This window comes from Schistosoma haematobium, chromosome 1, assembly GCF_000699445.3.
Source record: "Schistosoma haematobium chromosome 1, whole genome shotgun sequence".
NCBI lineage: Eukaryota > Metazoa > Platyhelminthes > Trematoda > Strigeidida > Schistosomatidae > Schistosoma > Schistosoma haematobium.
Window position 1 is genome coordinate 60,353,005 of NC_067196.1, and position 20,266 is coordinate 60,373,270.

General features: G+C 30.4%; 1 protein-coding gene across 1 annotated transcript in view; it reads right to left on the reverse strand.

Moving 5' to 3' along the window:
• Positions 1-598: 598 nt before the first annotated feature.
• ISL1 (Insulin protein enhancer protein isl-1) overlaps positions 599-20,266 on the reverse strand; it is a 59,530-nt gene continuing 39,862 nt past the window's right edge. The window contains exons 4-6 of the mRNA XM_051208466.1: positions 19,131-19,540; positions 16,051-16,254; positions 599-2,056 (exon numbers count right to left, since the gene is read on the reverse strand). Coding sequence (XP_051074690.1) covers positions 1,283-2,056; positions 16,051-16,254; positions 19,131-19,540 — 1,388 coding nt within the window. The 3' untranslated portion in view covers positions 599-1,282. The remainder of the gene's footprint in view (positions 2,057-16,050; positions 16,255-19,130; positions 19,541-20,266) is intronic.

Sequence of the window (20,266 nt, forward strand, 5' to 3'; positions counted from 1 at the left end):
TTTCCATAGCTAATTGTATGTTTTATTTCACTGAAAAACTCGAAATCAATAAACTAAACGTTTAATCATTTTATTAATAAGTTATTTACGATCAATAACATTATCATTTAAGAATGTAGATCATGGATTAGTCGGAGTTAAACATTAACACTTTTGGATGCCGGCTCAGTGGTCTAGAGGTTAAGCGTTCGCGCGCGAAACCGGTAAGTCCTTGATTCGAATCTCACGAGGTGTGATCGTGGATGTGCAACACCAAAGAGTCCCACAATAGGACGAAAGGGTCGTCCAGTGCTCTCACGTTTTCCATGGTGGTCTAGCTTCAATTGACTCATGATCTCAACTATTAAAATTACTGTAATATCCACACACACACCCCTTCTGATATTAATGTAGATTTTTCCCCATTCAATTCGTATTTCACAAAACAAATTACTTGAAAATATATCTGTGATGTAATTAAATAGTTATTTTGTCAATATATATATTCACGGATTAGAACTACATTGGATTCACTTATATAAAGTGTATCATGATGATGAAAACCAATAATTCATTTAGAAAAATTCGAAACTTCCATTTATTTGAATCAATAAATAAAGCTACAAATCCTGGAAATATCCTGGAAATATTTCCATACAATATTCTGTTCACCATTTTTTTTTATTGTAGTTGTTAACGTAAATATTTTAAAATTATTCATTCACTATTAATGGTTATAATCTATTACAGCCAACTGACATCTACTTTGATCTAATGTATTAAGTTAACCTGCCAGTCGATTATACTAAATAATTTCTTGTGATCAAAGTGACTCTCATTTCTTTACTGTTTAATACATTTTTTTTAATAATAAAACAGAATTTTAGATACATTATCTCAGATACAAAATGATTAGATTATTGAATACCACAATACGTATAGTCGAGACCACAAGACTGAAAATGTTAAAAATTTTGCAATTTGTTACAGTTCAATTAAAATTAATCAAATAAAATGTCCGTTAACAACATAGACGTGGTTTGTTTGTTTGTTTGTTTATGTTTATGTTTATGTTTATTATTAGGTCATTCAACGTAGTGAATAAAAGTTTATAACTTTGATAGGTCATTAAACGTGTTATCAAATGAACAGTGAAATGTGCATTTGGTGTCTGTGTATTTGTGGAATACAATATCATCAATTGAGGAAATTGTAATTTATAATAATCTAATGAAGTGTTCATATCATTAGACTTCTATTATCGTAAAGAATTCTAATTCCTTTTTTTGTAAAGATTATCATATTAAAATATTCTTACCAACTGTTGAAATGATGGCGCTGAACGTTCATTTAAAAAATGTGATTGATTCATGTTTGTACTATTATTATTAGTAGTAGGATTAGTAGAATTAGTATTAGTAGTTGTTGTTGTATTAATAACAGTAGTATCTACATTGTTACCATTTGAAGGAATCAATAAACTATTACATCTTAAATGATTTGCTGATGAGATATCATTTGTTATTGTTCCCGTCATTGGTAAATTTAATGATGAATTACTGAAGTTATTTGATTGAATACAATTGAAATTTTGTCCTGATGATGATATACATGAAGGAGTAGATGAAGTTGACAATAAAGATGGAATTCCTGTTAATGATGATGTTTGTAATAATGGTTGTGGTAGGGTTGGAGGTGGTGGGATTAAATTCGACATTGTTGGATTTAATAAACACCCAGATGAATAATTAGTAATTGGGTGATCATTTAATGGATTTGTATGATAATTTATTAATGAATTCGGTGATGAAGTTGATAATGAGGTATTTTCAGTTGATTGTCTAATCAATTTACTGTTTGATTGACTTAATAATAAATTAGAAGGACTATGTGATCGATATAATCCATTGGTTGATCTTGAATTTAGATCATTTTGTACATTTTGTGTATTCCAATATGGTCCTGGGATATGATGTACATCAATGCCAGAATTCGCACACATTAAGTTCACATCATTACGAACAGGACTTTGTGCAATCAATGAAATACCATGTAAACTACCGGGACGTCCGCCATTCTGAAAATATAAAAATAGTATCGAACACTAAGAATAATGATAGAAGAACATAAGGACAATAATAATAAACTTCTCGTGTCAAGGATATCTTAACCATGAATTCCAAGAAATAGCCGTTTATCTTTGAATCAAATTTTGTAACATTTCAAATGGACTTGGTTTTTTCAACAAAAAAACAACAACCATAGATTACATTTTCAATCTACTAAATTAATATAAACAAACTATTTACTAATGAAAATAATAATTAAGACTATAAATATGTTACAAAGTGAGTAAGTAATGAAATAATTAACTCAACAAAATGTTTAGAATAACATATCTAAGCGAACAATATTGTTTTCGATTAGATCCTTATCAGGCTTTACTCTAATATACAGTAATATTTATATGCATATACAAAATTATTAAACCAATCAAAGTAGTTAATGAGTCAACGATAACAATGGAAAAGATTACATAATAAGTGAAAAGTATAAATTGATAGTATGATGACAGGTGTACTAGTTGTCATAAGAATAATAAAGGCATAAATCAATGTTACATAATCGGAAATAGGTCAGTGATTAGAAAAATGTAGACACTGAAATAACATTCAGAAAAATTATAAGATTACGTAATAAGAAGTATTTAGATAATTGGATAATGGAGTGTATATTTGAGAGAAAAGTAAAAAAGGGGTAGGAGGAGGTGAAGAAAAATAAATATTGATTTACTTCCATATTTGATTAATCGCATTTATAAAAAAGTGTTTACAAGTAGAATGAAATTATTTTATAACACTTAATGAAATTTTGATTGAGATCATTAACCGATTGCTGTTAAACCACCATTGAAAACCTGGAAGCACTGGATGGCCGTTTCGTCTTATTGTTGGACTCCTCAGCAGTGCGCATCTACGATCCCACCCACGGGATCCGAACCCAGGACCTTCAGCCTCGTGCGTGAACGCTTAACCTACTGGACCACTGAGACGGCATCCAATGGTGTTAATGTCAAACTTCAACCAATACTCGAAATTGCACCACCGTACACCATTGTCCAATGGTTAAGCGCTCGCGCGTGAAACCGATAAGCCCTGAGTTCGAATATCGCGGGAGTCAGGATCATGGATGCACACTGCTGAGTAGCCTCATACTAGGACGAAACGGCCGTCCAATGCTTCCAGGTTTTCCATGATGGTCTGGCTTCAATTGACTCATGATTTCAACTATTGAAATTACTAAAATCTCCACAAAACCCCTTTTGATAATAAACCAATCTATCTGATATTTTCGCTAAAAATTATTAAGAAATTTGTATCTTACTACTGTTTAAAACTGCTTCTAACAGCTTAGCAACAAAAATAAAAATCAAGTTATAATAGCAATATAAACTGAAACCATTTGAAGGAATTATTGAGTAATATTAGAGGAAAATTCATGAAATCGATTATTGATTATAGATGCAACGAAATTGTCATTTTATAAAAACTATTCCTTACTAATTCTTTATTCTTTATTTATTTCACTTTATATAAAACTTATAAATATAGTTTCTAAATAATGAATACTTAATCCGATTCATGTATATTATTGACTGTAAAAACATTTAGAAAATGATTACTTAATTAAACAAATGTTCATCTAATTAATTGCTACGTACTCTCTTGTTATCCTCTCTTGCATATATATACTACATTGTAGGACAGAGTAACATGAATTCTATAGAAAAGGAGAGCAAGTGAGAGGGATTTTACAAAGTATGCTCATTCACTCCACCTCATATATATATATATATATATATATATTATTTGAAAGAAGTCAAACGATAGGAAATAAGGTTAACTTTAAAGTATTCATGTTTTCTAGCTTTACTTTAATCCCGTCTATATTATCTTGAATTATCACAGTTGTGCATTATGGTTTACTGAATACAAATAAAACTAAAAAGCTAACTATAACTAATCAGTGAATAATCTTTGCCTAATCCTTTATTTTATTTCTTATTTTATATAATACACATTTTGTATTCCTCTACATTCATGTACATGTATATTCATGTTAGTGTGTGTACGCATGAGTGTGTGTATATGAATAACTATCTTCTTAAGAAATTTGTTATGTTGTGCAATTTCCTGTATTTCGTATGATTGTATAATTCACTGGTATACCAAATGAAAAGAGAAGAATAACACAAGAAAAGATAAAAGAAGAAACAGATAGTAGTTAAACAAGAAGAAAACTTGTCGTTGATAAATGAACAACAAATCACACACAATTCATTCCAATATATACATAATCGGTTATTCAAAAATACACAAATAATAATATTTATACTTTCAGTTGTATACACAACAGAACATGAAAACCATATATTTACAACCACTCCTGTATTTAGATAAGCAACCTACATCAAATAATAGAATGAATATCCAAATAGAGGTTATATCCTTAAAGAAAACTTGGTAATAACCTCATTTATCAATGATTTGGGAAGAAAAAGTAATTATTACAATAATAGTGATGATAATAATATTAATAATGAGTACTATCATTTTTTATTATACTACTAGAAGGAGGGGAGTTGGCCAACATAATGAAAATATAGATCAAAGATGAAAAAAGAAATTACAAATCTATGAATAAATAGATGGATAAACGTAAATGAGAAATAAAAACATTTTCCTAGACTAAAAATAAAAGAAAAAAATCCTTTTAATTTTCTACTTAATGTCTTTTTTTAGTGTTTTACGTTCTCTTCCTGCTCCTCATTTTACCGGTACATAGTCATAATGTATAAAGTAGTGTAATTCACTATTAAATATACATACTTGATTGTTCTAGAAGAAATAACTAATAGCAATTGTATTAGTGCTTTCTTTCTTTTTTCTCTTTCTTTCTCTAGTTTAACTTATTTCCTTTTATTTCCCTTTAAATGTAAAGATTAAAAATACAATTAAAGTATGATACAGATAGGCGACAGAGTGAAAAACAGTGATATTTATTAGATGGGGGGGATGTACATGTGTACGTATCATTATATATATATATATATATATATATATATATATGTAGTTGACAAGTAGCAATAATATTTCTGAATAGTTTTTCATAATATATAACTTTTCTTTTTACAACCAAAATGATTTCTTACTCAGTTGGAATTACAAAACACATTCATTACTTGTATTCTTTTAAAATTGTGTATTCAAACACGATACATTCGTAAAGAGGTTTTTTTCTTTACTTGATATTTCATAATTTACCAACTACACAAGTGTTAAATATGTTTTATGAAGAGAATAATGTAAAATACAATCATTCTAGTTTATATTTAAACTATAATATGTCCACTTAAATTTCGTTTTGTCAATCATCAATATACAATGAAATAACATCAATTATTCTACTAAAATATATTAAATTTAAACAATCATATTAAATAAGAATGGTGATAAAGAAATATTTTCAGATTATTGAACATATGTTTTACTGATGTGTTAAAAAATTAAACGAAACGGTCGTCCAGTGCTTCTACGTTTTTCATGGTGGTCTAGCTTCAATTGCCTCATGATCTCGACTGTTGAAATTACTACAATCTCCACAAACCCCCCCCTTCTGATATGAATTCTATTGTTGGTTACAATTCAAGTATAATGGGAAAGTGTGATCAAAAAGAAAAAGATAAAACAATATTGTACCATCCACTGAAGACGTACATATATATCTAGTCAATAGCTTATTAAAATTTAACCTTGAAAATAGACTCTAGTATAGTATACAGATCTTTACAAATGAAGAGCAAAGAAGTATTGATCTATGAAAATAACCAATTAGGCATAATGATAATTACTAAAGATTGTGATATGTTACATACAGATTGATCACTATAGATGTGGAAAATTTAGTTGACTTTTACTAAATTAAATTATTTGTAGCATGGATGAAATGAATGTATGACGCAGAGGTCCTGTCTGTTTCATTCGATGGTTGCAAGATATGATCTATTAAAGCATGAATTATGAACAGGTTGCAATGTTTTGATCAATAGTGATTTCAGAGTATTACTTATGTATCTTTTGATGAACAAGCAAACAATTTTGAGGTTAGGCATACGTCACTTAGCAAAAAATGTCAAGCGGTTAATAGAGATGTGAAACTTCCTTAAATGAAGTGGTTGGAACATGTATTAAATATGCACAATCGCTGTCGAACTCGATGTACGATATTAGGAGTTTCGAGAAAGCCAGATGTGATCAAATCAAGACGTGACATCAGTCTATAAAACCATTTGTTACTAGCCTTAGTCATGTAAGTAAATTCAGGCTACTTAGTTGAGGTAAGCACGTTAACCACGGTCAGTGATTAAAAACATCGGATAAAATAAGTCAGTAGCCTCCATAATGGAGTAAACGAATCCACTACTTACGTATTTTTAGATATTCAGTTGCAATACTAATTTTTACATACCTTTTCATTACTTCTTCTCGAACCATATTCTTAATGTTCGGTGTTTTTCACTATTACTGATACTACGATTTTTTAAACTTCTTTGCTATTCATCTTATCAAATTTCATCTTGTCGTGCTGGTACTATATAGGAACTTGATCTAAAGCATACTTAGGTCAGGCTTTACATTGATTATGATTGACTGGTACATACATTACATTTGAAAGTAATAATCTGAGTTCATTTATCAGTAACATTGCGGAAACATGATATCAAGGAGGTTCAAGACAAAGCAAAATGGCTTTTCAATTTTTTTTTTCAATCGATCTTTTCAGTTAACATCCGTTGCTAATGAAAATAATCTTCATATTTTATAATTGCAAGAAGTCTGTTGAAAAAGATAATTAAATGTATGTTTATTCATCTTTTATTTACCCAAAGTTAAGCTCATATCACTTTTTACTGTTTTACAAAGATATATATCTTTCCGAATATTCATGTTGATCTTACTCTGTTCCGCTTGATAATCAATAAATACATTCTGTGCTAATTGGGAATGGTCATTTGAATTGATGTAAACATGTATCAGGTTCTATATCACACTTTTCTGAATGGCTAACCCTATAGATTATTTACTCTATCTAAACAAATAAATATCGCTTATTCAAATAGCTATCGTTAGTGTATAAGGTTTGAGAAGGTAGTTGAATTTTGCAGCTTGCATCACGAATTGACTATAGTTAGATGACCACTGAAAACCAGGAACACTCAGACAACCTATCGTCCTAGAATAGAATTCTAGGCGCCGTACATCTGTGATCCCACAGGGCATCGTAAATTAACTGAAGCTAATAATCATGATTTTGTTTGTTCTTATTAATAAATGATTTAAATTTTCCCAATGGTTTACCATAATCACTAACCTACATTTAAACTACAGGTTAGATGGATCACTGTCGAATGATAATTTAAATAAATACATGAAAATATAAAATCGTTGTGTAAACAAGCTTTTCAAAATGAAATCTATGATAACCATTGATGTCTATAACAGAACGTTTAGTAATTAATCTTTCACAAATCATGTGTACTCGTTGATTATTATTATCTGTGAGTATTATCTTAAACAAAAATACAAAACTCCACCAGATTACTCACTGAGAACTTATAACAGTCTAATTAAGTGGATAATGCGATTGCGTTTGAAGTGAATGGTATTGGGTTGGAGTCCCTGAGTGAAATCAACTCTGAGATGTAGGTACATTCAGGTGACGGGTCCCAAATGGGACGAAAAGCGCATCCTGGATTCCACTACTAGCCATTATCCGTTTTTGCTTAAAAAGTATTCCTAATATTCTATTCTGTTTACTATTAAAAGAAAATAAATTTTATAAAATGTCAGTCAAGTTCTTAGTTTCGTGTTTATAGATAGTTATATGTTTATCGATTTTCATTATTCGTTTATTCAATCTCTTCGGTATTATCATTTTCACAGTTTTTTTACGAATAACAACACTCATTCATTCCTTTTCGTATTTTTTTCTTTTCTGTGGTAATTAATAGAGGAGTAAATGCTTAATTCCTGGAATTTCACTAATGTGACCCTTTATGTATCTATATGTATCATAGAATGAACATGTACATGCGTGTGTGTGTGTGTGTGACAGAGTGAGAAAGTGTACTTGTATATCTGTGAGAAATCAAACTTAAAAATAAAATACGTCAGTGAAATTAATCATTTCAAATGAAAAGTATAAATATCAATTACAAATAAACGGAGAGGATTACATGTGGTAACAAAGGACTAAAGCTTAAACTGCTAAAGAGAGAATATTATGAATCAATGAAAACACATTTGTAGAAATGTATTCACATACTCACCTCAATATGTATACATATAAACAGCTATATGGAAAAAAGGAACATAGACAACAGAATATTGGATGACGAAAAAAAAAAAACATCTAGAACATAAACTATCCCTCACTGAGAAGAATAGAGGAGTGGTGAAACTGGAAAGAAATTTTAAAAAAATCTGTTGTAAACAAAGCAGTAAATTAACGACCACAAAATAATTTATAAAAATAACAACTAAATAGACGTTCTCATTTCAGGCCTATTATGACCTTTTGTTGAATTACTCTGCTTTTTGTTCTCTTCATTTTTTTTTGTCTAATCTGTCAGCTGGTCACTTTTACCCACGCCCACAAATGAACAACTATATAAACACAAATAACAATTTAACGAGTGAGCTGATTTACGCATGTATATGTGCCTACACAGAATTAAGTATACAATTCCCTATTTCAGTATTATTCTCATTCATGTTAACAAAACAGTTTGAATGTTTTATTTGTTTGTTTGTTTTCTTGTAGCAAATGTTATTTTACAATGAAACATTCTCTTCAATTCAGTTCAGTAAATTGAATGATGATTTCAGGTTTCAAAAGGATTTGAGGGGGAAAAATGATTTTCTATATATTTTTCTCATTTCTGTTAATTTTTTTTAGTTTAAGTTCTTTTCTTGTTCAAAATCATTAAATTTATTAGACTGATTTTCATTCTTTATTGTAAAAATGACTAAAGGTGAATAGAAAGAGAACAAATTCTCAACAACAACATTCACTGTTTTCTCTTATTCTATCAGAAATTGTTCTCTAAACCATTTATGGTCATAAATTTTATTCAATTCCATACAGTAGATTTGAATAGATGTGGTATGAGTCTATGGTTATGTAAATACGTACGTGTGTACATGTGTGTGTGTGTGCTGGTATATTCATTTATGTATATGTCTGAAGCATGTGAAGGTCAAATGTGTTTAAAACTCACTTAAATACTCTGAATAGGGTATGAATGAGAACTGTTCGATTTAACACTGAAATTGACAGCTCAACATCAATCATCATCATCATCAACTGTGTTAACCTTGTCCATCTTGATAAAATTAACAATAATCATAATCCAAATAGATGGTCAAAACAACTGACCAAATTCTAGAATAATCATTAGAACTTAATGACCAATATTATACTACTTGTAAAATCAATGTGTGTAGGAAAGTATAGAATAAAGAAAAAAAACTGAAGGAAATTAATTCGCTCGAAATAAATAAAACATCAGTAAACGATGAATAATTTGCTAGTTTGGAGTTAACAATTTTTTTATTAAAAAAACTACCTTTTTTTTTAACAAACTGAACAAAGAAACAAGACAATTATTACATAATTCCCAATTGACTTATGATTTCAACGATTGAAATTTATAAAATCTCCCCACAAGCCCCTTCTGATAAAGTAAATAATCGTTTTAAACTAAATGGTAACTACCTTTAGAACTAAAGTTCAAAAGTTTTACTGCTGTGTTATGATCAATGAGGTTAATCAAGTTATTGATGATACAATTACATATTTGTTGACATTAGATTAGATTACAGTTGAAAATTTTGACGACATAACGACTAAAGGTATTGGACTGATAGAGATAAATCCATTTTTTTAAAAAAAAATCTGAATATGCATAGGCATTGTTGAATTAGAATGGAGCAAGTGTTGGATAGTTTTTGGTTTAAAAACGATAACAGTTTGAGATGAAAAGAAATACAACTATATTTCAGACATTAAAAAGAAGAATATATTTGTAAAATCTCAGCGAATGAATTTGAAGTAAATCCAACGTTTCGCCTGGCAATCTGGTCCAAGCTTTTCAAAAAATCCTTCACGTTGATTGGATGACTTATTCAGTATATAGTAAACCAGAAAACCATGTGCCTATTTATATTCGATAATTTTGTTGTTTGATTATATTTCCCTTGAAAAGGCTTGGACCAGATTGCCAGGCGAAACGTTGGATTTACTTCAAATTCATTCGCTGAGATTTTACAAATATATTCTTCTTTTTAATGTCTCAAATTAACTCGGCGCCCAAATATTGTGAAACTATTCGTTCAAATTTAGACGAAAGTTCTTATTTACAATTATATTTCGTTATCAAATGTCTAAAGACATAAGCATAATATCTAATTTGTAAGTATAGAATAATAGAGTATCATTTAAATTTACAATTAACTTGAAACAGTTCGGAGCATATTAAGTTATCGATCTTAGGTTGGTGTGTCACAGTTCGAATTTGAAGTCAACAATATAAGCTTACAACCGAATCATACGAAAAAATAAAAAACTGCCATGACGACAAATGCATGAAAATCTTCTCATATGATAAACTGTTTCAAATTGGGAGACTGAAGGCCCTGGGTTCGAATCCCGCGAGCGGGATCGTGGATGCACACTCCTAGGGAGTCCCACAATAGGACGAAACAGCCGTCCAGTGCTTCCAGGTTTTTAATGGTGGTCTAACATCAATCGGTTCATGATCTCAATCAAAACTTAGCAATTTCCACAACCCCTATACTGATAAATATAATCTGTCGGATTATGAAGTAAGCATCTAGCTCGATCACCATGAGATAATTATTCCACATACAGTTAAAATTAGACATATGTGAATAGTCTTGGGTCAGAAGAAAGTAACTCAGATGTGATTTTTTACAATGGTTCCCTAACTAACTTCCAATTATAATGAACAGTCCACTCATATTTAAAGAAAGTTTTATGTTCTCACTACCATGGAAAAAACACTATATCATAGTCATCATAACATAAATAAAAAAATAATGAAAATGATACCATTGAAAGAATTAGTTGAATGTATCATATGATAAAATGACCAATCACTGTTATCAGTCTATACTATTCATTTCTGCAGCAACTTGGATGACTCTCCCGGTCTTCCACATTGTACGAACATTCCATGTTCCTAGGCATCAGCCTCGTGACTTCAGAAGGAATTCGGCTTTCACTATGAGACATCATAACTCTCCTAACTCTCAGGGCTGAGTTTAAATGGTTTGAACTATTTTTTCTGGTCAGCGTTTTTTAGCGAGTTAGTTTACTGCGGGATGGGGTCGCTAACCTCATGCTCAACCCTCCTCCTTTATCCCGGCTTTGGACTGGCAGTAGCCTCTGAAGGCTCCAGGCGGAAATCATAGTAATAATAATAGTAATTGGTATTAGTAGTATACAATACTAGAAAGTGCTATTATGTAATCAATATCAACGGGATAGGTAATCGCTTAATCAAAGATAATTCCTATTCAACAAAATAAATAGTCATTCGGATTATGTTCCGTTGAAGAAAACGTCAAACAACACTCTTTCTAATATTTATAACATAAAACCCAAAATAAATAAGTCTAACTCCTAATTCACTAATTGACTAAATAATCAAAGGTATATATCTAATATCCTTGAGTTTAACAATAGTGATACGTAAATATTAGTATTAAAGTAATACAAACTTGTTACTAAATAACTTAATCATGTCAAACAGATTATGATCTAAATGTGATATTGTACACCGTGACTGATAAACACTGTCAACATTTAGAATATATAGAGAGGTAGGAGATCAAATTGTATATAATGTAAAATGACCAATTATAAGTTTATAAATAAATGTTTACCTATGATATTAATACAACTCAGTAATTTAACACAAGTTCATATGATCAGCTTTAATGAGTATTTTCTATGAATGTGGTGTAGTGAGATATACTACAGCCTGACAAAGTAAAGTTAAATATCAATATGAGGTTGTGGAGATTGTTAAGTTTTTGATTGAGATCATGAATTAATCAATTTTAGATCACTATTGAAAACCTGAAAGCACTAGACAGCCGTTTCGTTCCAATGTAAGACTCTTCAACAGAGAGCATCCACGACCCCGCACATGGGATTCAAACCCAGTAATTTTGGTCTCACACTCTAACGCTTAACCTCTAGACCACTAAGCCGGCCATCATCCAATGGTATCAGTGTCTAACTTTAACCAAACCATGAAATAGTTGAAGTATCAGTTAAATACTTCTGATCACTATACTACCACTTCTGATGATATAAAAATAAAACCATGTATTCATTACAAATTTTGTTTCCTTTCTTTTATTCTTGTTACATCACGAATTCTTTATAGTTTATCAAACTAATTTACTATACATATTTTAACTCACTTAACACTATAATAGCACAAGTAGTCACGTTTAAATTTATCTTAATATTAAAAATATATCCACTCTTTTAATGCATATATATATATATATATATATATATATATATGAACAGTTGAAATAAGGGCAGATTAAATCAGATTCTAATATCACTATTTATATAATTTACTTAAATGAGTATAAGTGAGAATAAATTTATTTCTTTACATGAAATATTCTATCTACCCATATCCCATATATACTTATCGTATAAATTATATTTTCCTTCTGATCATTTGTAACCTAGATGGTTATTATTATTATTATTATTATTAACAATATGCCTTATTTAATTGCATAATCTAAATCATAAAACTCAATAAAATCAATTACTTCCACTTATCATTTACTTGTAAACCTACTTGACTAGTTTCTATTAATTTACTTTCCATAAAATGATAAAGTGAATTTTTTTTAAAAAAATTGTAGGGGGTAAGGGTAAATTGAGATGGAAGAGAGAGGGATGATAGAGGTTGATTTAGACTGAAGTATAATGAAAAAATATATCTAGAAAGTTAATTTTCATGATAGACTGAAATCAGCTGAAGAATAATTGGAAAGGAAAAAGCATAAGAATTAAATTTTCCTAGATTGAACTTTTTTTTCCATTACTATACACATTTTAAATAAAGCAGAATTCAATCAAACCACACCTTTCATGGTTTTAACTTAGAATAAACAATCTCCATCAATCTTTTTTATTTTCTAAATCTCAATGTTGTTCACAGGCGAATATCTAGTGTTACTTTTTTTGTGATTCTAGATTCAGTAGTTAACTTCATACAACTTAAATAGATATCTTATCAAACGAATAGTAATATCAATAAATACAAACTCCGAGATTCTAATAATTAAGTAATCGCTGAGATACCTAAATGTTCTAGGATCTATCTCACATCCCAGTAAAGTTCCATAGCAGTAGGAAACAACTATCCAGTTCTCAACTTTCCAATGGTATCCCAAATGAGTTCATTCTGTGATAAGTTTAACTTACAAATCACACAAGTCTTCAAGAAACCATTTGAAATGATCCAGAATAATTTAATTTAAAGTAAAACTAATAAGGACTTAGATTATTTCAAATAACTTCAAGTGTCAAAAGTCAACTATCAATAGGAATTCAACGATTTTAATGTCTAAGTTCAACCAATTTACAATAAAGAGCAACCTTCATCTATTGCATACTATGGATAAATGTCTCGCACCCGAGACCAATTGAACTCCAACTGTCATAACTTGCCACTAGAACCTCAGAAGCAACATCTTAAGTCTGGTCACTGATGAGCACATGATAATTACCAAGATAATGAATTTATGAATTGGGTGAATTTAGACGTTAACACGGTCGAATTTCAGCTCAGTGGTCTAAAAGTCAATAGTTCGTACGCAATACCAAAGGTCCTGGACCTAATTGCCACTTGTGGGGTCATAACTGCTCACAGCTGATGAGTCTCGCGTTAGGACGAAATGGCTGTCCAGTGCTTTTAAACTTTCGATGATGGCCTAGCGGAGATAAGTTTGTGTTTCAAACTGTGATTTTAGAATCTCCACAAATCCCACTTTTTTATCAACTCTGCGTTTAGGAGGAAAATTTAAAAAGACCATTTGTATCATTAAATTTACATCGGTTACCTATCATAAATCTAAATGACTAAAAAATCAATATTAGATCATTACTCTAACACCTTTGATAAATAGGAAGTTTGATATTAAACTTAAATAGATCTGTCATACTTCTTTATTTTCAATAAATGTTTTACTTATTTCCCTTATATATTTGTCATCTGATTTCTCTATATATCGGACTAGAAATACTTTCTAAACAATCAATATAATTAACAAATTGACATATCTCTCTGATATTAAAATTTAAAAAAAAAAGAAATCACTAAGAAGAAACTAGGATAATTCATTATCACTGAAATTACCAATCAGAAGATAACTTTCCTTCTAATTTGTATATATGAAGATTAATTGTAGTTCATTTCAAACATTTTATTGTTGTGTACAACACGATGAGATTGCTGGAACTATCACTGGAATAAATTATCCCGATGAGACACGAATAAGTTTCGACTTTATTGCTCAGCTACACATAATAACTCAACCAACTAATCAATAATATTAACATCAAATGTCTTTTCTAGCTTACTTTTACATTCTGTAATGTTGTTGAGAGAAGTTGAGAATAATGCTTAATGAACGAGAGAGCAGTGAAATATTTCATCAAGGTAAACCTTTGTCAAAATAAAAACTTATTTGCATCACATCTAGAGAATTTATTCCATAGGTAGTTTGATCCATCTGATGGAGTTGCACACTACAGTACTTACTAAAATAATTAACTATTTTCCATACTTTCGAGTACATAAGAAACTATGTATAAAAATATGTATGCTGATATAATAGGAGAGAAGAAATATTTTCTAATTTCCACAACATACTACTACTACTAAACGATAATACGACAGGTGACTGAGATTATTCTACTATTAGATTGGTTACTTAATTTTCACAATATACACAGTCTGGATCTTTTTATACCAGATACATGATTTATGACTAAATATAGAGAGCCAGAGCAAAGACCAAAAAATACCTTATTCAACACAGTTACAAACAGTCTAGAGTAGAAATTAATAATAGTAAGGAAATCACAGACTAAATAATCAGTGAGATGCGTTTGTCAGTTGTTGCTCAGTGCCCAAGCATATTTACTTTCATTAACCATACAACACATAAAATGTGATCATAGGTCAAGTAAATAAACTTATATTCAGTAAATGAATTAGATTGTAATTTTAACGCAAGAAAAGTGAACGGAAATTTTAATTAGCAAAAATGTTAAAAATAATGTTTATCAAGAACTTACTGTCAACTAGGTCAAAAGTATGGATAAAGAATACTCAACTTTATTATCAGATTGACTAAATTCATTATGTAATGTAGAACTCTACTATCTAGAAGATTTTAAACCATTAGACTCAATAGCTATTATTTATTCATGAACTCTCAACAAAATGTACCATTATTCATTCCGATTCAAGGTAAACGGTAAACATATGCGAAATATTCAAATAGTTGAAGTTACTTTGTAATATTAATAGTTATGATTTATTTGGGGTGATTTTGTGGAAGTTTGTTTGAATTGTAGATGGTATCTGTTAAAGATTGATCTCAGTTGGAGTATTATTAAAAACCAGAGGGCACTGAAAAACTCTTCCATCTTAATACTAGACTCCTTAACAAAGTCTAATCAAAACCTCACATCGTACATCAACTAAGGTTGTCATTATACTATTGTATATTAGATCAGTGGTTCCAGTTGTTAAGTATTCATTATTAGATTTCGTTTTTTAGTGGTACCTCAAATAAATTCAAGTGTGATGTAACTTACGTAATACTAATTATAATGTTTAATAAATAATTAAATAAGAAAAAAATTTAATAATTGAATTACCTGTTGATGTTGTTCCATTTGTTTTAATAATAATTGTCTTTTTTTATCTTTACATCGTTTATTTTGAAACCAAACACGTATAACACGTGGACTTAAACTTGTCATTTCAACTAATTGTTCTTTCATTAAAGCATCTGGTCTTGGATTAGCAGCATAACATGTTCTTAAAGTATGTAATTGTTTTTCATTTAGTACAGTTCTAACCTATTTCACGAAAAAAAAGAAACAAAGGATACAAATCAGTTACCCTTTAGTACGGTCTCCATATATATATATATATATATATATATATATATATATATATATATATATATATACTAGAGTTTAATGAAAGATTTTCTGGGTACTTGGATTTATAATCAGATTGTATAATCTTCAGTTATATTTAAAACTTATTGAATGATTGTGATTAATTTACTCTATATCATTTTGTTAGATACTAGGTAGAATTTACAAAATATTGAAGGAAGTAACCATGATAATCCGTGATTTGATTTTCTAGAACAGTTGACTCTCACTTATAGTTCTATACTGAATTATATCTTTCAGAAACTTTCAACATTAATGTAAAACATGTAAATTTGAAAATCAAGATTATCAATGGTTACTTATTTTCACAAGGGGTTTTGTGGGGATTTTAGTAATTTCAATAGTTGAAATCATGAGTCAATTGAAGCTAGACCATCATGGAAAACCTGGAAGCATTGGACGGCTGTTTCGTTCTAGTATGAGACTCCTCAGCAATGTGCATTCACGATCCTGCCCCCGTGAGATTCAAACCCAGGACTTAGCAGTCTCGCGCGCGAGCGCTTAACCATTAGACCACTGAGCCGACACCCGATGGTGTTAATGTCTAACTTCAACCAATCCTCGAAATTGCGGCACCGTACACCATCGTCTTCAATGAGCTGATATCTCACAACAGACCTGGTTGAACTCTAACCAGGTCGGGGATACGCACTGCTGGGGAGTCCCATAGTAGGACAAAACGACTGTCCACTTTTTACAGGTTTTCCATGGAGGTCTAGCTTCAATTGAATAATGATTTCAACTACTGAGATTACTTATTTCATTATTGATATGAAAATATATTTCTAGATGATCTTTGATATTTACATTATGATAACAGTAGCAAAGGAATTGAGCTTTAAATCATGATTTTAAAATGTATGACATAGATTTTGATCAAAAATTTTAAAAGATTCATACATACATAATAAGTTAAAAGTTCAGAATTCTATTCTATTTTTCGTTACGAGTTAACTTTACTGATAAATAAGGTACTAAAATGAAATACATTCATTAGTATCTATCATTTTTCAGTCAAAGTTTTCATTCCATTCATAATACGTGAACTTCAGATGTAAATCTACAGATGTTTACTGATAAAAATTATTGCCTCCGAATGCTCTCACATGATCACGCGTATACAACTACTGCCAGGGAAGTCCTACTCACTACCTTATCGAGGCAGGGTGTTGGTTACGAAAGTAAGAGGATGAAAAGCGAATGTCCGGTGCCTTAACCGATTTAGTGGGCACGGTGAGTTCTCCTAGGAGAGTTGGAAAACCCTCATTCCAAACCAATGGTGCACATGAGCTCTAGGATCCTGAAGGAATAAATGGCCTATGAACCAGTCAATGATCACTGGCTACCATGGGACTGCATCTCCCAACGTTAATCCACTGCCTTGTGGATTAGACGCTTGAGTCGAAGGCTCCGGATGTGGTCCCCCAAGCAAACTACCTGCTTCGTCTGGGCACACGGGCAGTATCATAGCCCACACACAAATCAAGTGACTTGCATGGCGCATATGTATTCAGTACCCCTTTGTACTAATATTTATGTGTTTAAGTCAATAAATCAATAAAATTATTTTTTTATTAGCTATGTAGCTGACTATGATAACGTTTTTTAAATTATATGAAGACCTCCACGAGTTTGGTAAATGGGAGATATTTCCAGGATGACCAAGATATGTGTATCTCTTTATAAGTATAAATAATTTGTCAAATGAAACTAAATAACCAAATACTTGATAGTCACATCAATCAATTTGAAAGTATTGATAGATATAATAAAAAACTAGAAGAATAGTGTACAATTAATTTTCGATATATCTTATATTGTTTCAATTTATTCAACTGTAGCTGATTTTTAACGTTAGGTACTTTTAAGATGTAGTTCAGCTTAATTATAGTTGTAATCAAAGTTTTCATTCGTCGTAATACATGGACTTAAAATTTTCAATTCTATGTAAATCTACAGATGTGTACTGATAAAAATCTCACAATCAAGATGAAACAACTGACCAGTTTTCTCTGGTTTTTAACAGTTTTACCGTGAACTTTAGTCAATGATAAAAAAACATCTTGAAACTACCGAGATATTTTTGACTAGCAAAATTAATAAATTATTCATGCATTCAGCATTTCATTCCCTACAGTATTTTTAGTGAAAATGAACAATTGTTAAGCAGTATTTTGGGCACAGATGGATGGTGGTTAGCAGTGAGATCCAGGAAGTACTTTTTATTTTATTTTTTAGCTCTTCAGCCAGCTGTACTTGTGCCCCAGAGTTGATGTTGACTCCAGGACTCGAAATCAATGTTATTTGCTTCAAAGGCCATAGAGTTATCCACTTAGCTTCTGATATCCATTGGGCTTGTGCAATGATTTGAATTCCAATTCATTTTTGTATGGGTTGTTTGAATCTTCCTATCAACATTTAGATCTGTAATTAATCGATTTGTGCTTAAAATGCTCGTGACCTAAGGACAAAATCGAGGCAGTTCTCACAAGATGCACAGTTGCCAAAAATGAATTATCAGTTGTAGTCTTAAACATCAATGGGAAGATTCAAACAACTAATATGGATGGACTACGGAATAGATTTTTTTCTTGCATTCGTCGATTGCATCACATGTTTGCTTCTTTTGATTTTCATTCAAGTATTCAGTAATAGGCTAAAATGTCAAGTTTTAAAAACGATATTTGCAAATCTTACTATAATTCATTATTAAAACATCATATTCCTGAAAAAATAACCTAAGTATTTTTTTGTAGATTGTCCACACCTACCCGAGTTGTTTTTTGATCTTTTGATCGTTTACTTCCACCGGATTTTCCTGATGATGGTCTAGATCCAATGCCACCAATTCCACAACTACCACTATTCAATCCACTAGTACCACGTGATATAACTACACTATGAACTACTTCATCACCGAGACCACTAGTGACACTTGTCCCACTACTGCTTGTACTTCCAGTAAGACTTCCACTACCTCCAGTATTGATTAAATGACTTGGATTAAAATTTCCATATAAATTATGATTTAATGCAGCGTTATTAATAGGTAGAGAATTGGATCCATTTAATGCTACACCATTTTCCGATAAACCAGTTGTATTCGATTCACTCATACCAAGTAAACTGAAATCTTCATCTTCACGGCTTAAATCATCGCTGCTATCTGACATTGGACTATCTAAAATTACAATGACGACGATGATGGAAAAATAAAGGTAGGGAAAAAAGAGAAAACATGTTATGGTTTTATTCAAAAAACTATGAAAAAAATTCATTTGACGGAAAGGTGAAAAACCAGATTTTTTTGTATTTTCTTGACTGTATTACTCTTAATAGTTCTGTTGGAGTAAACTATTCAGATATATACAATGCAGCATTCTTGAAAGAATTCAAATGAGAGCTTGAATGGTCGCTAACATGTTATCTATTATTCGCTTTATAGATACATAAAAAATAAACTTAGCATAGGACTCCTGTAACTGTATGAAGAGCCTTAGGGTATAGAAGCAGAAGCCACTTTTCCCAATTACATGATTATAAAATCTCTTATTGTTTTTATAAATAATACATACTCTCTTCTGTTCCAAGCTTCTGTATCTATTTCATGTTTACTAATAATAGAGTTACGTTTGTTTACACCTCAGTTAACACAATAGTAGAACTGTTTTATTGTGGAGCATTTATAGAATTTTGCTTAGACCTAGAACATTTGGATGATCAAATTGTAAATAACAGTCAACATGACGAACATCTTTGTTTATTTTTCAACTTTAACTTACAAAGCATTGATAACAAAATTATTTGGCGAGACTATAATTTATGAACGAACCAATCAGATATAAGATAACGAATCATGAATTTTGGCGTGAAATTCATTCATACATTTAACTAAATAGAGTTTTGG